Source organism: Clarias gariepinus, chromosome 13 (assembly GCF_024256425.1).
Source record: "Clarias gariepinus isolate MV-2021 ecotype Netherlands chromosome 13, CGAR_prim_01v2, whole genome shotgun sequence".
In the NCBI taxonomy this organism is placed as follows: Eukaryota; Metazoa; Chordata; class Actinopteri; order Siluriformes; family Clariidae; genus Clarias; species Clarias gariepinus.
Window position 1 is genome coordinate 8,151,282 of NC_071112.1, and position 25,806 is coordinate 8,177,087.

The window sequence follows — 25,806 nt, forward strand, 5'->3', positions numbered from 1 at the left end:
AGCATGTGGAGGCCTGGTTGAAGCTTGTTTAAGGATTGTTGGATAATTGGAGGATTTTGTCATGACTAAGAATATGATATTCATTTACATTCTCCCAGGGCTGTAATTTAAAACTGCACAAATATTTAAGCATTTAAACATTTTTGGAAGCTGTACGTCTGAGTAAAGCAGATATGAAATGAAAACTCACACATTCCTGGAGATGAATAATAACACACTTATGATACATACGGCATCTGGCAGTTAATTGTCATCAAATCCTAGAAATCCAGGAACAGTCTGCTCCTTTGCACATCAAGCTCCACTGATGATGGTTTCCAATCTGCTTCTTTAGTACGGAGTGTACATGAAGTATCTGAACATTGTTGAAGTCACTTATTTTGGTGTATGGATTCAGCTATACACATATTTCTCTTTTTGTTTATATTTTAAATACTGTACCTCTCATCTATCAATGTGAGTATACTCAAAGAATCTTTCATCACTTTTTTCCACGAATAAATAAAAACGGTGCTCGTCTCTCACCACACAGAACTTGGTAATAGGACTGTAGTCACACACCACACACTGTGCACCTGGTGCTGCCTTTCCACCATGCTCATGTAACTGAAGGTGGGTTGGTTTTAATGAAGCAGAGACATGGTGTGACTTGGCTTTAATGAGAGTACAAAAATTTCCAGAACATTGTCACTTGCTGCTTTAAGTCCCTATTACTGAGAGAGAGAGAGAGAGAGAGAGAGAGAGAGAGAGAGAGTCACTCTTGTTTGTTCTGTCCCTGAGCCACATACCCTGGTAGCCATGCAGCATATTGCTTGTGTGGTGCTACAAAATTTTTGAACCACATTCATTCATTCACAGGTTTTATACTTGCTACAAGAGTAGAAGGTATGGGTTAGTCTTTCTTCAGGGGTGGGAGGGACTGGTTAATCTGTCTAAAGGAATGGATAGGATTAATTAATCCTTTATGCAAATGTGGGTAAAATTTGTTAGTGGGTGGGATTGAATAAAATTACTGCAGGACTGGGTGGGACTGGTTAAGCTTCCTGCTAGTGCGTGTGGGAGTGGGTGGGATTGAGTTAATCTTTTTGCAGGAGTCATTGGAATTGATTAAACTTTATCTGGGAGTGTTGAAATTGGTGAGGCTTCATGCAGGATTGGAGGGATAGGTTAATTGTTTTTGGAAGTAGGTGGGATTGATTAATCTTCTTGCAGGAGTGGTAGAATTGGTTAAGCTTTATGAAGGAGTTTAAAGGATTGGTTATGCTTTATGCAGATGAGGTGGGATCGGTTAAGGGTTCCATGCAAAATCTAGTGGGATTTGTAAGAACCTTTTTTGGGAGTAGACAGAATTATTCAAAACTTTTGAATGAGTGAATGGAAGGGGTTAGTTGGCAAGATTGGCACAAGTTCAACCAGATAAAAAAAGCAGCTTTCTCTCAAACACATCATCTTAACAGAGGAAAAAAGTCTAAAAGTTGTAAACTGTTACATACAGTAATATAGTGTTTAATAGTGAACACTATATTTAATTAATAAGTTAGAGTTAAATATAGTTAACTTTTAACGAATAAGTATAAAGTTAAATGTTACTTAATTAAAAAAAAAGAAAAACGATTCCACTTCATCATTACAGCACTACAGCTAAAGAAAGGATACCATGGTTTGTTTTTAGTTGGTGATGGTTCAAGCCTTCAGCCATAAAAAGCTTTTACTTTTAATTCAAGAAATAAAAAACATGGCACCCCCATCGTGGACACAACAGCCTTTTCAAATTTTTATACAGAAAAATACCGGTTGGCCCCAATCTGATTTTTGCATAACGGTTTAGCCAACTTCCCAACTCTGTGTGTAGTTCAGGATAGAGAGTTTTATATCATTACATCAAACCTTTGCCGAATCAAGAATAATTTATTGTAATTTGTCTGCATGAGTTGTCCTTACAATGACCTTCATTTTTGGTTGGACTGTGTGAGCAGAATGGAGATAATGAGTGCTCGGACCTGCGCCAGAGACTAAATGTCACCATCTAAGCAGTGAGGACATTGAGTAGCGAAGGCCTGTTGACATTTGCTGCTAAGATAATTAGCCACCAAGAGGCTAAGCCCGAGGCTACTCATTATGAATGGGCCAGAAGTTTTGATTGATAATTATGTTTATGAGCTTATTATTGTAAAGATTATAATCAGTACAAACAGTGAAATGACAGGTTGTGCAAATTTTAAAAGGTCTTCTGATGACTAAGGTTATGATAAACATCAGCTTATTTTTGGTGATGTGGAAAATAAGGCTTGCTGCATTAATTGAGTATTTAAACACCAATATTCAGTGAACTCCTAAACTTTGACTATAAATCAAAGGTCTACTGCTGTCCAAGCTCAGCTGGAATACTGAGAAATTATATTCAAAATAAAAACAACATGGCGAAATGGATTTATATACTTGATATTGATTGTGATCACATAGCAATGACAGAAGATGTAACTGTAGTTAATAATTTCATTTTGACAAAACCAAATTCTGATGTTGGGGAAGGAGGGCTTAATAGATATCTAATATTTTCCAATTTTTGTACAAGCAATACCTGTTACAGAAGCTTGATTTGATAACCTAATCCTGAAGTAACTTCGACTAGCAAGTTACAAGCCGCTGTGGCAGGAAGATAACCTTTATTTAATGTTATAGCAATAAATATCTCTTTGTGACAACTTAGGCCAGAAAGAAATAACCTTGTGTCAAATGTATCTCAATTCACTTTAATGTCAAGTAAATTTTATTTACATAGGACTTTAAACAATGGTCACTGTTGCAAAGCAGCTTTGCAGAATAAAAAGAGAATTAGAGAATTGTTCATAGGTGGCAGGAACATTCTGTGGAGAAGAATTAGCTTGCTAGCTAAGGCAGAATCAGGAAAGGTCATGGCATGTGAATCTGAAAGCTGCTAACAATAAAGTCAAAAAACTCGTGTTGCATCATTGACAGTCTTGAATCCTTTTGAAATGTGCTCCCAAAATTCACAAGTCTGTTAATTACACTCTTTTTTAAGTTTCATTAACTTGGTCCATAACTAACACAATTTAAAATGAAGACACTTATAGCATTTCTGTTTATAAGGCAGCTATTACATGTGCAGTCACCTGCTGTTGCTCATTAAGGAACTTCTTGACAGTTCAAGTTGAACCTCATAGAACTGACTTTTTCACACAGATAATTACTCTTTGGGATTAATACAGTACTTTATCCGAGGCTTAAGTTATTTCAGCTGTCTTGGCCCTTACATCCCTCCAAAGGTTCTTATCTCACTGGGCAGGAGACCGGGGTTAGTACAAGTAGCGGTACAATCTATCCAAATATTATATCAAAGCGTCGAAAAATAAAAACCTAGTCAAGTAAATGTCCTGCACTAATTTGATTACATTACATGAAAGCCCAAGAGCATAGTGGACAAGATCCTGTTCACCAATTAAGTCCTAAAAGGATATTGTTCTAACAGTTTAAACTAGAACCTGAGCCTGAAATTATTATGTAAATGTTTACAGGAATATTATATTGTTTGTGTATTTATTTAATGTATTTAAAATCATTTCTGATTTGGGAAAAAAGAAAATAAATGTAAGCATTGGATATATTTAACATTTCCTCATTTGTTATGAGCAATACCTGTAACAGAAACTTGTTTTGCCTTTAGTTGATAATCCTGGGGCAAGTTTAGCTAGCATGCTCCAACACCCTGTGCAACTTTACCTACAGTAGCAAGAAGTAACTTCCTGTGGCAACTTTAGCTAGCAAAAAAAATTACATTGTAGCAGGAAGTAAAATTCTGCGGCAGGTTTAACTAGCAAGAAATAAACTTCTAGAAAAGAGAATAACCTCCTGTGGTAAACTTAGCTAGCAGGAAACAACCTGTTTCATATTTATCTTTTAGGAAATCATCTCCTAACATAACCTTTTATTATTTTTAATATTTACTGCAGTTGTAGTACTTTTTCTTAAACTCCTGAAAATAGCAGCTAGAATACATTGAAAGTATATCTCGGCCTGATTGCTTTTGAGTTATTAAGGTTTTGAATGTGATAAGTCGAATATGTTAAATAATAAATATATTAGCTTGTACTTTAAATAAAAATACAAACAAACAAAAAACACCATCCCTCTGGTCAAGCTTCAGGAAGTAGTAGCAAATACCTACTATCCTAGCAACACCAAGCTGCCACTCTTAGGCTTTTAACCCAGAACCTCAAGTTATCCTCTATTTTCGAAGTTTTCAATAAATTGAAAAAAAAAATGTAAATACTTTACTAGTCTGACATTCAGAACCACTACACTAGCATGTACAAAACACCCCTAAATGCATTTTAAAACCACAAAATATCTAAATTGTAATGGCAGTAATTGCATTACCACATTCATGCATAAATCTGCCTCACATAAAATGGCTTCCTCCTTCCATTCCACTTAATATTAAAAATAACAGCTGGTTTAGGAGTAGCAAATGAACTGCAGAGCATGCAAGTATGTGAGTATGTCATGGTCACGTCTTCTTTTCAGTTTGCATGGGCAGAACTTCAGATATCCAGTAGTGAAAGAGAGTGCAGATAACTTCAGTCTCCTCTGAAAGGACAAACAGAAATAAGCACAATTACTTTAGTCACCTCTTTATGTGAAGGAAAGAAAAGGGTAATGCAAGTCCTAGAGAATGGTAAAGTCGCCATTTTCCAGGTTACAAAATGCTGAAAACAAGAAATTTGGCTTCAAAACTTTTTCAAGACATTTTTTAAAACTCAACAGTGTTGTGTGTGTTTTTTCATCCAGTGCCAGAATTCACAAAAGCAGGCCTGAGGCATAACTGCTAGCCATTTACACAATGTTTCCTTACACTATTAGCCAACATTAAAATCAAGTTCTGGACGCCAAACATGTGTCGCCTGATTAACTACATTTAGGTTAGAATGCTTTGCAAATTTACTATTACTTGCAGCCATTAGTTGCACCTCAGGTCATTTATAGCAACTTTCAAACAAATGGAAGGATCCTGAAACCTACAGCCATAATAAAGCAAGCACTTAACGGCTGCATTCGCTCCTGACTGGTCTTCCCTCCAAGGGCCAAAAATAAGCTTCGGGCACAGATGCTGTAGTCCATTGATTCTTACAGAGCTGAGAAGCATTAGTGAGCTATAAAGAACATCTGAAGGACCTGAATTGCCATGCAATCACTGCACAGAACAAGCAGGATGCTAGCCATAATCATCAAACGAGTACGAGTGCTGAAACCCGTTGTGCCTTGTAAAGCATAATGATAGACTTTTAGCACTAAATCAGAGATCTTCATTCTGTACAAGACGAGTTTCCTCAGCTAAACTCATATGTTCTCCTCCCACTGTAATTCTACCCACCCTCCACATGTGACGAGTGAAGTCACTCATTTGGAATGAGAACTAATGATTTCTACTACTTTTTTCTCCCCCAATACTGAGTCATTGGGAATCAGCCTACTGTATAATAAGATTTAAAATATACAGTACTGAAATTCACGCATTCCGAACATGCATGTGCATAGGCCAACGGGGCAAAGCTCCAGACACACGTGTTCCCAGTAGTGAAAAGGATGTGTTGTACTTGGAAATGGGTCGATGGAGAAAAAAAAAAAATTAACAGTTGAGTATTATTTCTGTTCATACAGAAGTGCTCATGAATGGGGACCGAGTTTAAAAAAGGTGGGAGAACAAATCCTCCCCATACCCCTCCCATTCCCCCAATCTTACACCACCTGATGGTTACTTGTGGGGAATGTTAAAGAAGAGTGTGTTTAACTGTCTTTGCTCACACCATCTGGGGTAAAACTCGTCATATTTGTGTAAGCAGTCACTCATTTCAAATAATGGCTGCTATTTTAGCAAAAACATGCTCTGGAGGACGGCGACCAGTTAGTCAGCAGTATTTGTAGAGGTCCAGAAAAAGGAAGAAACCCAGATGCCTTACTTTAGCTGTTTATAAAGCTATTGATAGAACTGCTATGAAATCCCCTATGCTATGAAAATGACTCAGATCCAATCTGAAAAACATCAGATTTGTGTGTTCAGACAGATCAGATCTGCGTTATAAATAAGGTAAAATAAACAGATTCGAGTCACTTCAGGTTGGTAACATGAATGAACGTACTTCATATACTCTTGTTTTGCAATTAATAATTTTTTTTATTTTTTTATTTTAAGTTTGAGTAATGACTACAATAGTGCCACCTACTGGACTGGAGGATGGAGCAGAAGATTGGCAGTAGGAAAGATTATTGCTTTTGATGGGCCACGACATGACATAAGGTGTCTACCAGTGTTGGGGGACGTTACTTTTTAAAGTAACTAATTACATTACAAAATTACTGTCATTAAAAAGTAATCAGTAAAAGTAACTAGTTAGAGTACTTTTTCATTGCGGAAAATGAAAACTGCTTTGTGATTCCTCATGCATGTTGTTTTAGTCAAGGCTTTTATAATTATTCTACCATCATCATTCAGCGAAGTTTGGCCCATAATCTGTTAACTACTAACAGCAGGAATAACAGAGGGGGGCAGGCTATCAGGGTTTGTAGGACAACACACACACACTAACGGAATCACTGCTGTGTGGCTCAAGGATTAGGCTACATAAATTGTCTGAATAACGGATTACACTTTTAAACATATAACCAAATAACTGAGTATTTAAATGGCGGACCTAACGCGTTAGATTACTCGTTACATCAAAAAAGTAATCCAAATACTTTGTAACGCGTTACACCCAACACTAGTGTCTACACAGTGGAAGACACTTTACGTCATTTTTAATATTTCCTTAAAAACTTAATTAGTGCCACTGAATCAAAAATCACAATGCTAAAAAATCTAATTGAATCTACAGACTGATTACAGCTATTAACCAATCAGTTTTTTACTGGAAAAAAACAAAACAAAACATTTTAGTTTTACATTTGTAGAGTTTAAAGATGTGTTTCTCAACTTCTCTGCAATTTCTGTGGTCCATAATAAACCACCTACACCTGGATCTCAAAAAAGTCTTTGAAAAAAACATAAAACAACAATAAGGAGGAAATTACGTACTTTTCATTTTTGCCCATTATATTCCTTTCATGTGGCTAGAAAAAAGTAACTAACAGTCAATTTAAGAATGGATTAGATTAGGATTCTGTTTTGTGTGCTGAATTACATTACCAGTTTAGCACTGTGCAAACTTCCTCACCTCCTCCACCTGAACATTTGAAATATGCCCGAAAAACCTTTAGGTTACTTCAAATTTATGTATTGCGCATTTATGCAAATGACTCTCAGCAATGTCAATGGAAATGAGCATCTTTATCAGTGCAGAGTGAGGGGAGACTGACAAAATGCCCTAATATACTCCGGGAGGAGTGACATCTGTTTCGGCTGAGAGCCCCTTAAACTCCCGTCTGCTTCACCATGACATCAAGATCCTCCATCAGCCACGCTCAGGAAAAAAACAACAAAAAACAAAAAAAATTGAGGCGATTATTCTGAATGATCCTCTTTAATCATGGATGATGGACTCGCAAATGGTGCGGTGTGCATTTCCTGACAGTAATGACATGATAATGTATGGGATAATGCACCAAATGACACGTTCAATTGCACGGAACACGCACCGATCTTCATTCATGCGATTTTCACAAAAGGTCGTAACTTGTATTCAGTTTCTCCCTCACAATGTGGATCCAATCTTTCTTTGAAGGAGTCTTCAAAAGTCATAATGACACAGAATTTAACTTGTTTAAAAAGTTTTAGAAATATGATAAGATGTAAATAAATAGAGTTTAATTAGGAAAGTAAATGATGCTGGGTTTAAATGATTAAAAAAACAACAACAACTGAAGGACAAATTACAGAGGTTTGTGATGTTTAAATTTTTTTAAGGATTTTAAAATGAGGCTCAGTTATTGCCTAGATGAAGGTCACATGGTGTCACGCAGCCATTGGACTTTATCACATGGCAGAATGGGATGAATCAAAATATGGTGTGAAAGTGCAGTTACAAGGTGTTTTTGTTCTCATACAGCAGCAATGTGTCAATGAATGCAATTGTAATTTTAATAGAGGTTGATGTGTACTTTTTCTACCCATTTCTAGCTATATTTAAAGAAGACCTATTGTGCGAAATCTTCTTGTAGTCATTTTAGACATTCATGGACCAACAGTGTGTGTGTATTGGCCAGGGCTTAAACAAGCCAATGAGATTTTCCCCTAATGTGATGTCATATACTGTAAGAAGAGACCCTTCCTCAAGCCTGTTGCTCAGCTCTGCTGTTCTCTGAAGGGACGTGGCTCAACAGTAGCTCATTTACATAATCACTGAAAAAAGTTTTAAGTTTTAAAGTGCATTTGAAGAGTATTTCTATTGATACTGTAATACTGAAGAGTATTTTAGTTGAAGCATTAACACACACTTTGAGAAAGTCCTGAGACCTGTGTTAGTTTGTTACAACAAAGTAAGATAGAATTTTGGGGACCATCCATGGACTAACATGAATGACAACACTTTAAAAAGCATTAAAAGCAGCTAAGTATAACCTAAATGTTTCACAACACAGGAGATATCTGGAGAACTTTGTGAAAGAATAACAAAATGTGTTTGCATGATATTGCCTCAGCGTGATGTTTCTATCCATCTCACGTTTTGATGGAAAGGGTGAAAAAATGAGACGATTAATCTGTATAGCTAAAGCTCAGTGCTTGTGTTCTGAGGCTGGTGTAAGGACAGAGTTTTATTTCTGACAGAATGATGGCCCGTGACAACATTTCTGACAGCATGATGTCTCGCTCTGCGATTCTGCAGTGAGCAAATCCCTCAACACATCACTCAATATGCGCACTCGCGTAACTCGACTTGTGTACTTGCTCATTTCTTAATGGAGGCTTCAGGTACTCTTGGAGTTCATTTTAAAACATAGTTTTAGAATCACAAACACCAGTAGTGTACGGTATATCTTTGTTTTTGTCCATCACATAAATTCATTTACATACAGAGCACAACTCGATGCTGGAAAAAATCTTTTTGATGTCAAAGACTCTTTTTGACGTCAAAACGTTGTCCCTAGACTTCCTCTTTTCACTCACCCTTAGGCAATGTGGAAGTGTATTTGAACTCCTGCAGCACGGTGTGCAACTTCTCCACCTCCCTCTGGCGCAGGAGCGCTCTGAGCCGACGCAGGATGGACAAAACAGGACGGGGTGAGGTACCGTCTGACAGATAAGAAAACAGTGAGTCTGTCGCACTGAGAAAGATAGAGGGATCACTTGTACTGCAGGAGCCTGGGAGGAAGGAAGGAAATAAAGAAAAACAGTCATCTTCAAACCTGTATTAAATACATTAAGGTTGTCAGCTGACTTCAGTTTATTGGCACATAACATTGCTAAGCCTAGACTTGACCGACTGAAGCAACCCAAGATCATAACACTGCCTCAAGACGCTTGTACAATGTTTACCATCTATGATGGGTGCACAGCCTTTTAATCACAAACCTCGAGTTCTAATCACATTGTGTGTGTATGGGAAAGCTCTTACTTTCACTTTTAAACATGGCTCTGATTTCTATTGTCAGTTTTTACAGTGCAATTTACACCACGTTTAAATGATCTTTGATGTTTATGATTACTATTTTTTTCTTGAAGTTAATGGTTCAGCACTATCCTTCCAGTTTTTAATGATGTACATTATTAGATGGTTCATAAAACAATTTTACTGTTTTTTTTTTTTTTTTGGCTTGATGTAGACCAGTATTCTGACTCTTCTAAAACAGTTCTATTTTTAATTATTTAGAAGTAGGTGAAAATAACTTCCACTTTTGCCTTTTAGACCCTAATTGTTCATTTCATGCTCCCAAGCTTTTTTTGCACTTTACAGGTGATCACTGTACACTTTTTTTTTTCATTTTTTACTAAAATTAATTAATAAACAAAGTCCAATATTTGTTCCTCGCATTTAATCTCCAGAAGTTTTTCCTAATGTCTGTTACCTTTGGCTTGTTCTTTAGGGTATTAAAAACACTGTGTGGTTCGTGTTTGTTTGTGTGTGTGTGTATGTAATAATCACTATTAGCTTGGTTCCAACATACTTTTATACTCATAATAAACTTACGATCTGACACGTAGAGATCTCGTGTCGATCGAAGGAAGTCCAGAACCTCTTCTACCTTGTTTTCATCTCCCTCCTCCTCCTCTTCTTCTTTCTCTCCTTGTTTGTAAGTGAACTCGAGGGCCATTGATCTAGGCATGATGCCAAGTGCAAGCAGCTTCTCTTTGTGCCTCTTCTTCTTCATCTTCCTCCTCTTATTTTTGCTGAGGCACTCTGAGGCCTCTGCGTTCCCTTTATTCCTCTCCTCAGCATCTTGGCCTTTGTAATCATCTTCATCATCATTGTCAGCAGCATCGGCAGTAGGTGGATTCCCTTTAGAGAACGTAGCTGCCTTTCTCTTCCTTCTTCGCTTCCTCCTTTTGCTTGCATGGTCATCCTCAGTGGTGTTGCTGTCTTCGGATCCTAAAAGGTCAGCTGAACAAAGCAACGCGTGATAGTTGAGTACAAATGAATATCGCTGGCATACTACATCATCAAAATAAAGGGAGAAATAAAAAAGGAACCATGCAAAAAACCTTGTGGAATAAAAAGGAATAACATCTATCAATCTTATTGTCATTCCTATTGCAATTTCTGCAAAGATAGTTTATTATTATCTTCTTAACACAGGCAAGCCCTTTTTTTTTTATTTTTTAGACAAAGTGAATCTTCAGAGCTTGTTGTACTCTCATAAGGTTGGCTTACAGTGTGGTTTAGTGCAAGACACTCTCAACTTTCCCTTGGTGTCAGATGGTTGTCCTGAGCTGTGTCCCCAATCAAAAATTCTAGCTCTTATTTAAAAAAAAAAAAAAAAAATAGCGGACTGGTGCAGCAATGGCTTAATGATTAAGGCTTACTGGTTACTGATCAGAAGCTTGTGCCTTTGAGCTACATGATAAGATTTTAAGAATTCCAACCCTGATAGAAAAAATGTTTAGTGGTCTAGAATATCTAACTTCAATTTAAACCATCTAGAATAGTATACAAGTGTGTTATTTAAGACACAGCGCTTGTTTGCTTGAACATTTTCACATTGTGCTGCACTGCGTCAACGACTTACCTTGGTATTGCACTCAAAACAACCACAGGCTAAGCACGGCAGCTGTCTTGTACCACATAAATCAAGCTAATTTGGATATCAAGAAATGATTGCAATTAGGATCTGATACACTCACATGGTGCTCTTTCAAGTGTGCATGATTTAAAGATGATTTGTGATTAATAATCAGGCCACAGGGAGCAAGGATTTAGAATTTTTTGTTTAGTTTTCTTTTATTACATGGTTGTTTGGATCCACATTTAGCGTTCTTAAATGCATATCTTTCCAAACAAGCCCTCTGGGAATGAAGGAGAGGATAGGACTATGTTGTTAGCTATCCTGATATTGACGTCCTGATACAGATCACACGTTAATGCAGGTGTAAACAGCTCTATGCTTTCAAACACTCCGGATGCTCACAAGAAGTGTTAAAATAGAAGGCTTTTAATGCACGGTGTTAAGCTTTCATTAAATGGACTGTTTTTTTCCTCTTGAGTATAGTAAAAGCTTTTTACAGAAAACATAATATAGTCTAGTTTAGTGGTTGATGTTGGGTTCATTAAAGTAGCAGTTTAGTAAAAAATTAACATCTTGTCACATCAAGGGAAAGTGCGTAGGGTCAATTAGCAAGCTTTGTTCTAATATGAATAATTATAATGAATAAATCCCTTCAGAAACATGCTGTTAAAGGGTAACAATCAACACCAGGGTGGTGTGATAAAGCAGAGTTCCTGTGGAAGTTAATTATTTTTTCTAAAACAGCTAGTTTTTTCCTTCTTACATGACAACAATTTAATTACAGCTTTATTTAATACCTTAGGTATAAGTTAAGTTATAAGTGTATAAGACACCCTTTATCAATTTCTTTCTTTTATAGTTACATTTACTATTCTGGAACAGTATTACAGTGTAACAGAACAATATTACCTCTTTCATGTCCCTCATTTTAGCTCATCACATCCTTTCATTTTTTCTTGTCTGCTGTTCTTTACTCCTGCACTGTGCTGTGGCTGGCTGCTAGACCAATCCAATCTCCTTTACTCAATCAATTAAGTAAATATAGGTATTTATCCATCACACACACACAATTTAAAGTGCTTTCCCTTTCGTGGGGTTCTGTGTCTCGGGGTGATGTATAGCTGAAACACTCCCTGTAGCCTGTGTGATTGAAATGTCCTTCAAGTCGAGATCTGAGCCACTGATCACACAGCCTTTCAACGTAAACCTCATTGTAATGAGCGGGAGGGCTCCGATGCTGCAGATGAGAAAGGAGTACTTAATGATACGGATAATGGGGGTGCTTGTGTGTGTGTGTGTGTGTGATGCTACTGTGCTCCAGGTTCAGTCTAATCCATCCTCATCAAATGCAATTCGCATCTCAAAGCGATATGAGCAACTCGGCATTTAATTTCTTATTCTATGGTGCAGTAGGGATCAGGAATGTCACATTAAAGCTGCGGTTAGCAATTTTTTAGAAAAGGACACTTTAGCAAAACAGCCCTTACATCCTGATAAGTGTCATGGAAATAGCTCTTTGGAGAAAGGAAAATGTCTCAGTGACCTTCCTTGGTTCTGGAATCAGCAACTAAACATTTTTAACACACTGGCACTATTAACCTTCCCTGCATATGAGTTATTTCCCTTGGTGTAGGCAAGTAACACAATGAATTTCCTGCCCTCAAGGTTAAATTAATTGAAATGAAAATAAATAAATAAAAATAAAAATACCTTGGTGTATCTCCCAAGTTATTAGTTCATCCAGTGTATTTAAAAAAAGACCTGTATTTTAGCTGTAAACCTAAAGCTAACTATGATTATGTCATTATACTACACACAATACAAATACCAATTTATTTATCCATATGGACATTTAAATATTAATATATCCAAAATGAGGTGCATCCCAACCCTTTGCATTACTCCCTTACATGCTTGTGAAACAGGCCGTAAATAGCTTATTTTGGTTTTCATGCATGGTTCTTTCGAGTCTCAGATCAAAGACTCCTTTTTTTTTTTTTTTGTATATGTGAACACAATAAATGAACTCAGACAACTTTAAATTGACCAAAAAGGCAACCATTCTCAAACTACCTCTGGTTCATTTTGTGGCCGGTTTGATTTATGCATTGTGGAAACAAAGTTGTCTTAGCCTGCATTACATTACGCTTTATAGTCAGACTTGCTAATAAGCTATAGCGCCTCTTTGGAACTATCAATTTGACAGATCAGCCATAACATTAACACTGACCAGAAAACTGGTGACAGAATAATGGGTATTAAAGACGCATCTATGCCTGTGGGGGATAGCCAATCTGATTGGGCATCCATGGGATGCAACAGACAAACAAGTCTGATCCACAGAGGCCCCACCACACACCACCAAAGAACCCACAAGCTAACATCCTGGTGCCAGACATAACAGAGGTCCTGTGGAGTAATGCCTCTAAGGGGGCCAGAGCTGCCCTAGTAGCACAAGGGGAACCCAGACAATACATAGATGTTAGGCAACAGAATCAAAAGCTACTGCATAATGCTATTTGTATATCAGTATGATTGTTATACAAGTACAGTAGTATATGCAGAGAGACACACTTAGTTCCAGTCAAGAGAAAACCTAGCATCATTAAAATTGACACTAAAGCCCATACAGCATGGTTTAATCTGCTCTCTTTTTTTTTTAACATTTCCAGTCATCTACTCTCACATCTGTCATGCTGGATGTCTTGCTTGGTCGCTTTCATTTCTGCGATTAATGCATTAACACGGATCTATTTCAGGTTGCTACAGCTGACATAATTTCTGGTAATGCCCATAAGGTGTGGGTACCACAGGACAGCGATAGATCATTTTAGAAGTGGATGGTGGGAAGATCAGTGTTTCGCAGGTTCTGGATTTGACTAGCATTTTAATTATAGGATCATGCGATTAAATGTGTCGAATATGACACTATGGATTAGGTGATTAATTCCTGGGAAAATTGAGATGAAAACAGTGTCCCTCTTCTGCTCAGAAGTGCACAGATATCAGTAAGCAAATGGATTTAGTAATTAATTGGATTGCTAACCTAGAGGCTGTTGCAGCAGAGTGGTATCTGAGCTAATCAAAAAGATCTTAATCCTTTCAAGGTGATTTAACACACATTACACAGTTTGTTGAGACTAATTCAGGGAAACTTTTACAGTTTGCTCTTGGGTTTGGTTAATTTCACACCACCCATAGCTCTCTTTCCCCTTACATAAACATAAAATAAATCAAAGTTATAAAAAACTTTTACAGTATTGTATACACAAGCAGAAGGGTCCATAAAAACAGTCAAGCCTCCTCCTTTGGAGAATTTATAGCAGCTAAATGCAGCCTGATCTCAACGATAGTGTGCATCATCTTAACATTTAGGTTTACTTTAAACATTTAAGGATAGGATTTTACAGTATTAAACTGGACATGCACAGTACTGATGAACAGCACTGTGGCTGACATCAGTATTCACATTAACACTACCAATTTGTTTGATGCTCATAACAAGTGTTTGTTTACTGGCGTATTGGCCAATCACCTGCTCCAATGAACTAGAATATTTGTTTATTAACTGCCATGGAAAGAATAAGATGCAATTAGACACACATCTCAGCAAATTATTTACAGTTTTAAAAAAGTCTGAGTGCCTCATTATGTGTCAGTATTTTCAACTTTCAAGTGACGCTTAAACATTAGTCAATTTTATTAATAATATTCATTGGGGGAATGGATATTTACTGATTTAATTCTGTCTGTCAAAATAAAGGGTGTATGGTCTTGGTGCCTGTCAGTCTTAATGAAGTGGTGAGACCTCTGCACCTCAGTTTAAGTAAAGGAGATTTCGGCTCTGTTTGTTGATGAGGGAGGTGTGGCCTTCTGAAACTCTGTAACCTCCTTTTTCTTATTTCTACAAAATAATTATTTTTATTTCCTTCAACACAGTTTTTCAAAAGTTTTACCATATATTTATGTCCCATATGATGTTATCATGTGGCTTTAAATTTCCATGTTGGGTTGCGAGTGACATAATGTACAGTTTGAAGTCTAATTTGAGTGGGTAGAGAGTCTAGGCTAAAACACATCTTGAGTAATCCAACTACATGAAAGCATTCTTATTACAATCAGATTATTCAACAAATTGGATGTGGGCCGGCAGTCTGAAAAAGGCAGTGTAGTTTGTGTGGCCTTTGTCAATCAGTCTTAATAAAGAAGGTGTGGCCTTTGTCAACCAGTCTAAATGAAGGAGGTGTGGTCTTTGCTATTCATCCTTAATGAAGGGTGTGTGGTAGGGCTGGGCGATATGGCTGAAAACTGTATCACGATATCAGTGTTTCATATCGGTCGATATCGATAATTATTGATATTTTTATGACCCATTAAAATAAGGACCAGGAGATATTTTACAGATTATTAAAGATATATTACATTTAAACATTTTTATTTTCAACTTAACCTTCCTCTGATCATAGTCCCCTCAGTTATTAAGACAGAAATATCAATAACCATGGAAAACTCAAATAGTTAAAATGTAAACATAATTCTAAAGTCACAATGAACACTTAACAATTATCTCTTAACATTTAAGGTGCAAAATGAAAGAAAATGTAAGAAATGCTTAATAAAGTGTAATAAAATAAGTGCATTTTCTGCTTTTGAAGAGGAATCCAGCAGACCAGCATGAGACAACGACATGGCGCAACCCAACGTGATACTGTTACATGATTGACGTTAGTGTATCACTCCCTACATTGCTAGGTTACCAGAGAGTGAGTGCCTTTGTTAATGCAACTGTCACGGGCAACCGGAAGCAGACCAAAAGACTAGCAGTTAGCCCTTGTAGCGTGGACGGTAAATCCAAACGCGGAAATAATGCGAACAGGCAGGATAACCACGTGAGTCATTGTAAGAACTCCCTCACGCCGAAAGCAAGAGTTTACACAATTATACCCGCTGTTGCAAGAGAGAGATTGATTTTACGGCAGCTGTTTACGGGAGTGTAGTCCAGTGCAGGCAATGCTTTGTGGGTAATGCAGTCCAATGTGCGTGAACGCGGAAATGTAACATGTGCTGGAATATAGAGCCTGAACCTGTTTTCTTTTAGTAGTTTTTGGTTTGATTTAAGTATGGAATCCACCCCGAAGTTTGTAATATCACCTGACAACGCAGAAAATAAAAGAATGGACATGCATCGACTCGTTTGTCTTTCCCATCAATGCATGTGCATGAATTAACGGGCTATTGCGCTGCCGCGAAAAACGACAAAATAAAGCGGAGAGGCTAACACCACGTTCTAGCAACACACACAATCAGGAATTGGACCCAAAATCACATAAGATCCGGCGAAGCTTCGGAAACAGCATGGGCAGACTGAATGACTGAGCGATGTGAGGCGCCATCTTGTCTCCTTTTATACTTCCTGAATCGCGACCGTACTACTTCAGGGTCCTAATGTCGCGGAGGGAGTGCGCATAACAGCAACCAAACTAGATTCACGACCTCTGTTTTCTTCCGACAAAGAATAAAAATTATCGAACGTTTTATCGAACACATTTTTTTATTGATATCGATCACGTGTCTATCGCGATACATATCGTTATCGTTTTATTGCCCAGCCCTAGTGTGTGGCCTTAGTCTTAATTAAGGGAAGTGGCCTTTGTCAGCTTCAAGGAAGCAGTGTGGCCTTTGTCAACTCTGCCTCAGAGTTGTGGCATGGGTCAGTCAGCCTTAATGAAGGAACTGTGGTATTTGTGTCAATCAATCTTAACGAAAGAGGAATGACTTTTGTGTCAATCTGTCTTAATAAAGGTGGCATGGCATTTGTGTCCATCAATCTTAATAAAGGATGTGTGTCCTTTATCTCAAACAGTGTTACTGAAGGAGGTGTGCCTTTTGTTGGAACAAAGAGATGTTGCAGTAAACAGTCTTAAACTGGTCTTTATTCTTGTCAGTCTTAGTAGAGAAAGAACTACACCTATATCTGTCAGTCTTAAAGAAAATGGAGGTCTGAGCTCTGTTGTTGTTAACAAAAAGGTAGGTGTGGCCTCTGTGCCTAGCAGTCCTAATCAAAGAGGCATGGCCTCAGTTACTGTCAGTCCCAATGAACAATCGCCTCAATGTGTAATGCATTTAAAGTTAAGAGTGTAATCTGGGAGAAGGCTCCTCTGCTATACCGCTTGCAGGGAATTAATGGAACGCAGGTTCAGATGTATGTAGGTGGCTTGCATTACACTCACACACTAAACGGTTTCTTACCAGGCATCTCATCTGCATTATTAACAGGTTGTGCAATGGTGGATGACCCCCATCTATCTCCACTGGCAGAAACATAGTCTTCAGGAGGAGGGAGAACTGTGTACACCTTCTTGCTGGATACTGCAGGCACTTCTGCATGGCCTGTGGAGAAAGAAAGACAGAGAGAGCAAATGTTTACAAAATATTTATACTCAATTAAACAAAAACAAAAAAAAACTTTCATACATACTATAGAATTATTGTGAAATAGTCCATTAACTATTTATATATGAATTAATTTAAAAGATAAGAGTATAATCCATAGCCTTACCAGTCACTTTACTTGGCTTCAGCTGAACATCTGTAAAAAGTTTCGCTCCTTGGGGAGAATGGACAGGAGTGCCAAGAGCTTTTTCTACCTTTACAGTAGTGGGGTAGAGTCTCTGCAGGACTTTCGCCTGAAATACTGACAGAGAGGAGATAACGTTTTAGATAGAAAAAACATTTTTATGTGTTTCGACCATTTGTAATTTTTCAGACAAAGCAGATCATGAAAATTCATAAAATTTCTCAACATGTGATCATGCATAGCTGTGTTTTGATTCGAGAATTGGTTTCATCCAAACATTAAAACACTCTATACTCCAACATTTTGGGAGCATCCACCTTGATAGCTTGAGGCTCATCCAGTATGTTTGGAGACATCTTTCCAAAGATTATTACTAGTTTCAGGTAAAATTGTTAGATGGGTCTTAACTGAAAATTGTATAATGAAATAAGTTCTTATTGAGGAGATTCATGAAAATTCATTTTACTAAAAAAATTTGCTAAAATGTTTTGAAAACAGCTGGTGTGTTTACCTTAGGTTATACACAGGAGGCGTGACTTATTAAAATGACAAAGTTTTATAAAGCAATAATTCTGACAAACATAATGAAAGTTTACAACATGTTTCCATAATTTATCTGTTATCAGACACTGCTGTGAAATAGCTGCTGCATTAGTGGTAATGGGATCTATTTATTAAGTGAGAAATTGTATTAAAACCATGTAGGGGAAATATGTGCTAATGCTAACTAAACATTACAAAGTGATGCACGCATACATACCAAGTTATGCCTGTGCACGAGCTGGCACTGCTCGTGCTACACTTGCACCCACCGTCAAAATTCTTCCCAGTTAACGAATAAGCAATGCTAGCTAGCGCTTCTTACCTTCTTTCCTGAGCGACATGTAGATGGGTTGCTTCTTCTTTTCTGTGTAAACAGGCTGACATTTAATTTCTTGACTAAAGCTGCATAACATGCAAACAAACAGTGTTGCTAGCTAAGTTATCTGCCTAACCTTAGGAAGACTTAGCTAGCCGGAGGTTTAACACTCGTGATTTGCATTAAATATCGGCGTTCCGATATCATTAATGAAAGAAGAATACAAATCATTTTGTTTAAATGAAAACAAAAACAATCCGTACCAGTATTACTATTATTGGACACGCAGTGCTAAGTTTCGGCGACCTTACCAAGATGGCGCCGATTTGTGTCATATGCTGACGTCACTACCATTTTTTGTTCCGCCTACTAGATAAAAAAAAAATCCTGCTTCCTGAAATGTGATTGGATACCACGCTCCGGTAAGAAAGTTCTGATTGGACAATTGAGTGTCAGTCAGTTACTATATAAAAACTTTAGGAGTAAATATAAAGATTTTTAAGGTGTTTTTTTTTATTTTATTTTACATTTACTCATATGCATATACGTACAGTAATAAATGTTATTTTATAGAATCTCATTACAGTTTCCAGCTTGTGCGAATCCTAAATAGGAAGGCGGGGTTGCAGAAACGGAGGGAGGGGGAGTCTTGACAGCGGAGGTCGCTCAGCATCAGGACCAGTGCGCGCGCACCTCAGGATCAAACGAGGCCGTGCACGGGGACGCGCGCGCGTGCACGCACGCTGTGCAAACTTCCCCACCTCTTCAGCATGTGATTAAAAAGGGGGGAAGACACGGGGAAGTATCCTGGATCGCCTATAATGTCAGCGTTGAAAAAGGTTGGTGTGCAGCTTGCATTTATCAGACAAACACGCACGCACGCGAGGGCACGCTGCAGCAGTTTATGCATGTGTTTATGCATTAGTTTGGATGCATGAGGATGACATTTAGGAAAAAAGCAGTATATATATGTAAAACAATGTGCTGCTTTTTGAATTGTTAATAGAACAGGAAACTTGTGGTTTTAGTGTAGACAAGTTTTTTTTAGCTCACTAAACATGGTATAGATGACATTTTTTTAAATAGTAAAATTAGGGACTTTGTGATTTTCCAGAAGTTTGTGCCAAAGTTTAATTAACTCTCATTTCAGCATCATTAGGTTTTACCAGAGTAATTCACGGAGACATATCCTGTATTGTGCATGTAGGTTTGGTTCAGGAATTGTTTCAATTAATTGTGCACTGAATTATGAATCAGTTGATGAGCTTGACATATTATTCGATTTCTGATACTAATGTGATACTGATACATTTGCAAGACTTGGTTGCAAAATCTGAATGCTGCGACGATAGTGTGCGTTAATACAGATTGTGTCCTGTGCAAGATTATTGTGCATTCATGGTATAAAATCCCTCTGTAGTGTAAAATCCAGTTAATTCCCGATCCAGTGTTGAAAATTGAAAAGTGGATAAGTATGGTATTTTAAATAAAACCAAGACCGATTTCCTCTGCAGGGGTTCAGAGCGGCGCTGGTTGGACTTGCTTGCGCTGAACCGCTTGAGTGCCTGGATGACGATGATGGACAGATTTGTATTGAACCCCAGAGAGAGACAGAGCGAGAAAGAGAGAGGGAGTGAGAAACAAATAGATGCAGTAGTCTGTTAGAGGTGTGTGAGATTCTGTATAGTGCATGCACATGGAAGGAAGAGAGGGAGAATCACAACATGACCTAGCTTGAACTGCTTTCTGCAAACAATGTGAGGAAGAAAGTCTAAATAGCTTACATAATCCTGTATAGAAAGCATACTGGCAGTGTATTGACCATTCTAACACAACATTCACAGTGAAAGAAGGATGATCAGGGGGATGTAGTGGACGTGTGCAAGTGGAAAAGCGCAGCATCAGCTATTATGCAGCTGCTAAACATAATTTGTATACTTTCTGTATAGTTGAGGAAACATCGTTTTTTAGTCTGCAGGAATACTTACATATTTAAACTGAATATAATGAATATATTCTGATTAGCCATAACATAATGACCACCCGCCTAACATTGAGTAGGTTCCCCTTTTGCCAGGGAATCCTTTCTACGGCAACCAGTATTAACCTTTTTAGCAGCTTAAGCTACAGTAGCTCTTCTATTGAATCAAACTGTGCAGGCCAGCCTTCACTCCCCATGCACATCAGTGAGCCTTGGTTGCCCGTGACCCTGTTGACGGTTCACTGGTTTTCTTTTCCTAGAGGTTTTTTTTGTAGGTCTTGTCCACTGCAGACCAGGAACATCCAACAAAAGCTGCAGTTTTGGAGTTGCTCTGACCAAGTAGGCCCTTGTCAAAGTCCTAAAGCTTGCCCATTTTTTCAGCTTCTAACACATCAACGTCAAGGACAAAATGTCCACTTGGTGCTTAATACAGTATATCTGAATCACTTTTAGGTGTAATTGTAACAACAAGATATTGGAATTGTAGCTACTGTAAAAATCACAGTTCATTCATAATTTAGCAATCGGGCAAATACTGTTTCACACAAGGCCAGGTAGGTTTGAACAGCTTTTTCTCCTTAATAATTAAAATCATCATTTAAAAACTGCATTTTGTATTTATGCGGGTTATTTTTGTGTATTACTGAAATTTGTTTAATGATCCTAATCATTTAAGCGTGACAAATGTGCAAAAGTGCAATGCAGTACATGGAAAGACAAAAGGTGTCAAACCGGAACTTTTGATTATGCAGAATAACCAAAACACAGTTATGAAAGTAAAAAATCCTTTTATTTCTCTATATAATCCTCAGTTACACTACTGCACTTATCCCAGTGTTTCACTAGGGCTTGGATACCATCAAGGTAGAAAGTTTTCTCAGTATTGATTGTGTGTACAGTTCTCACAGACAGAAGTGTTTCTTCCGCAAGTTGGTGAGAAGTTAACTGTCGACTTTCAAGGACGAGGTGTTGCACTCGCTAAATCCCCACGGAAACGACTGCAGTTGTCTCCTCAGCCAGGATCGACATTCTCGGACTTACGACCTTCTTTAAAACATTTGCACTTTTCAGATATTTTATTGGGGGTAAGATGCTCATCACCGTACCGTGCTTAAAGTCTTCTGCAAATGTCATTTGCTTTTACGCTTTCATTCACCAGAAATTTCAATACTTGTCCTGGTTTGACTTGAACATACGTTGTATTATTTATAATACGGGATGTTAAGTACACACGTTACGCATATTTATACACACATATCAGTGCAAAAATGCAAATCACATACTCTTCACATATCCTGGTTGAGGTAAAACGCTCTGCATGAAAGAAGTGTGCTGGTCCTGTTCTGGAATGTTACTCTGATGCAGGAGAGAGGTAAGGGAGGGGGTAGAGCGTTCATCTTATTTAAAATGCAGGTGTGTAAACGCACGCTCAGAAGTCCACTGAATAAACAAACGCAAGGTGTACGATGATAGTGTTTGTGCACATATAACAATTTGTTAGACCAGAAACCACCAAAATGTCCTCATCATGATAGCATGAGAGGACAGTGTAAAATGCCCTAATACTAAATGAGACAAGATGTTTATCATTTTGAAGATAAGGACAAGGTTACACACATCAGCATAGTGTTTATTGGATACAGTAATTACTGGGTCAATAATAGATTCTCATCGAATGCGTGTATATAAAAGAGAGCAAGTGAGTGAGCAAGAAATTGAAATAGATAAAGAGAGAGAGAGGCGCAGTAAAATGTCCTCCTTATTTATAATGCAGGTGTGTGAAGGTGCTCTACTGAGGTGCTCTTCAAGTCCAGAGAATGGATGAATGAAGGTATAAAAATGTGTGTGTGTGTGGGGGGGGTGTTCAGGCATCTAACCAAAGCCAATTCAAGTAGAATGGCAAGGAAGTTAAGAATGTTTGAGAAAGTTTTGTGTGTGAAAGAGAAAGAGAAAGAGAGAGAGAGAGATCCATCTACATACTGTGGTAACATGTTTTAAACTGTAATGATGAAAATTACAGTGAAGACTTTAATCATTGTTATTAACATGACCTCTTTCTGAAGATTGTTTGTTGTGTATATTCTACTTTTTAATTGTCCTTTATTATTAAAAACCTTATTTAATAAAAGACCAAACCAAGAATATGTGCTTAAAGTCAGACCTAAGACCACTGACCATTTTAAAAAGCTAGAACTAAAATTATAGTATCGACTATAGTTAGAAATTGCATTCACAGAGATTGTTTGTAGAGGTGGGGGAAATATTTATTAAGTTACATATTACATGGCGATTTATGCATCACCACAGTGTCTCATATTAATTTATTTAAATTATTTTTTTATTTGTCCATGTAAAACGTTGCAGTTTCTCTATAATATTACAGGTGTTCTAAATAGTTCACTAATTTGCAGGCAGCATGGTGTCCTGTGTTTGTAGATGCAAATAATCATCACCCACTTACTTATCTTCTATACCACTTTATCCTGTATATAGAATTAAAAAAAAAGAAATTTACAATTTGTAGTCTATGTTGGCATAGTAAAATTTAAGGAAGTGTTGATTTATTTACATCACATACTTTTTATTTTGCTCATGTATGGACAAAAAAAAATTATTCCAAGGACACCTAAAACATTATCTACTTAACTACCAAAGAATGCAAAATTCACCTCACAGGACTCTAGAAAAAAAGGACCAAAAAACGCCCCCCAAATAACACACAAATTGTATAAAACAAAGAAAAAAAAGGATAGGTTGTTATCATTCAGGTGATCCTTGGCTTTAATAAAAATTAAACGCGGGTAATACAATAATCAGTACCCGCTAAATAAGGATGCACTTAGCAAAGAGCTCTAAGAAAGTTTCGGCCCTTCTGTTTCCTAAACTGTTGGCTAAAAAAAGGTCTTGCATCAAGAACAGCTTATTAACTACAAAAACTCCTGCATTGCGATTGTAATATTATGATAACTCTGCTAAGATGCTAAGTAAATGTCTGGTGGAGGTGGACCAATTGGCAAAAGAGACACATCTGTACACAATCATTCGCCAGCAGCACTTGCACATTACAAGAACTCGGCTAAGAGTTATTGCTCATCCCCTGTACAGTCCTGACCTCACTCTAAGCCATTTCCACATGTGTGAGGCGTTCCTGGGAGGCCAGCGTTTCAGACACGAAGCAGGAAGTCCGAACAAAAACTTTTTACCTTGATGGTACACTAGTGCAAGCACTAGTGAAACTCTGGCATAAGGGCATTAGTGTAGCAGGGGATTATAAAAATAAAATAAAGGGTTTTACTCTTACAGTATAACGGTTTTCTATTATTCTTTCCCAACAAAGCCCTGGTTTGACTCGAACACTGGTTGTAGATGTGTTACATAAAAAAACAGTAAATAAAAAAACTTAAGCAATAGTTTTTACACAAAGCAGCATTCAGACAAATTTGAACTGACCTGAAAGGGAAATGAATCCTGGTACAGTACAGTCCTCTTCAGCACATCTAGTTTGTTTATTTATGGGGTTTTAGTTTTATTTAGTTTTTTTTTTGTTCCGTTCATTTGAGCCTCTCAAAATTTTAACTTGTAATTCCTCTATGTGTGACTAATAACTGACATGTGACTATGTGTGGAAAAAAACACGAATGATTTTTGAGAAAAACAAAATGAATAAAAGGTAAAATGTATCTGTAATTAAACAGTCACTGAAAAAAGCAGAAACAGAACAACACAAATGACATTGGGCTTAATAACAAGTGTTAGTGCTTTGTTCTCTTTAAAATTATATCAAGCAGGGACTTTCTTTTTCGTTCTGCACTAAAGAAAAAAATCTGACCTCTGCTTTTTACGTTATTGTGAGTGCACGTCACTGAACGCTAATAGATTATTCTGGAAGATAAACAACTTGATGTTGTTAAAAGTGTTGCAAGGTTTGTTTGTTTCTTGTTTTTTTTTTCTTTTTCTTAAATTAAATAAATTGAAAAATTGATTTCAAAACCCACACGTCTGCCCCCACTCCGCCTGAATTCTTCAGAAAATCCTCTGCTTTTTAATCGAAGGCAAGTCACGTTACTCCTCTAAATGGCTAAATGGGATAATGATTTGGGACGCGCGTATTAATGAGTATGCGCTAAATGAGGATGCACTTAGCAAAGAGCTCTAAGAAAGTTTCTCACTTTAACAAACTACCTGTGTCTCATACAAAAATTGGACTAACACCACACAGACACACAATACATAACATACATAACACACACTATAATGCAACTAAAGCCTTTTTTTTTGACGTGCCATTCAAGACTAATCAAGGCTGTGACAGTGTGTTAAATTGAGTACTCTGTTAAGGCAGGAAAAACTGTGGAAAATGTGTATGTGTGTTTGTGTGAGGGAGAGATAAAGGGACTGTGAGTGTAAACTGGTAAGTAGGAGAGATACAGTGAGCAAATGAAAAACGTACTGTGTAATTAGAGAGAAGGGAGAGATGGGCAGAAGAAAATTAGCCTAAAAGTCAAAAACAGACATTCGAGACCCAAACAACTTGTTCAGGACGATGTATAATTGAATTTTCCTGACTGGATTGATTCTTCCTTATTTATTTTACTCTCTGTTTTCATGATTGGTGTAACAAGGTAATTTCCTTTAGGCTGTTGCTTTGTGTGTGTGTTTTTTTGCTAGACTTACCTGAATATAAATGGTGCATCAGAAAGGAAACATCTCTGTGCAGCAGGTCTGCATGTTCCTGTGGTTAGTGATCTCAGGCCAGCTGTTCTGGGACATGGAATGTATTTGCTGCACTGCCCCATTATAGCTGCTGGTACTGCACAATGTAACAAAAGCTGCCTCTCTGTCCATCTGTTACACATACGTTACACACATTTACTCCTCTGGATGCCGCTGCCGCTTTTGCCCATGTACTTAAGTTACTCATCCATCCATCCATCCATCCATCCATTTAGTTACTCATTCATCCATCCATCCATCCATCCATCAGTTCATCCATCCATATACAGTATCTATACATCCACCAGTTCATCTTCTTTCCATCCACCTGTCAATTCATCTATCCATTTGCTCGTCCAACTACCCATCCATCTGTCTATCCAGGCATCTGTACATTTCACGATTACATCCATCTGGCCATCCATCTGTGAAACCAATAAATCAACTACGCACTTAACTTTGTTTAGCCGTTCATCCATTGTTCAGCCATCCATTCATTCA

The 25,806-nt window shown here is 37.5% G+C and overlaps 1 protein-coding gene across 2 annotated transcripts; it reads right to left on the reverse strand.

Moving 5' to 3' along the window:
* Window positions 1-2,752: 2,752 nt before the first annotated feature.
* On the reverse strand, window positions 2,753-18,918 carry LOC128535373 (glutamate-rich protein 1). 2 transcript variants are annotated; one of them, XM_053509249.1, is made up of 7 exons: window positions 18,875-18,893; window positions 18,618-18,659; window positions 17,735-17,869; window positions 17,425-17,565; window positions 10,143-10,553; window positions 9,122-9,316; window positions 2,753-4,608 (listed from the first exon to the last, which is right to left on the reverse strand). In XM_053509249.1, exons 2-7 carry the CDS (start codon window positions 18,634-18,636, stop codon window positions 4,529-4,531), a joined length of 981 nt encoding a protein of 326 aa, XP_053365224.1. In that variant the 5' UTR covers window positions 18,637-18,659; window positions 18,875-18,893; the 3' UTR covers window positions 2,753-4,528. The 2 variants fall into 2 exon arrangements, with proteins under 2 accessions (XP_053365224.1, XP_053365223.1); XM_053509248.1 differs by having other exon boundaries at window positions 18,618-18,918.
* Window positions 18,919-25,806: the final 6,888 nt, after the last annotated feature.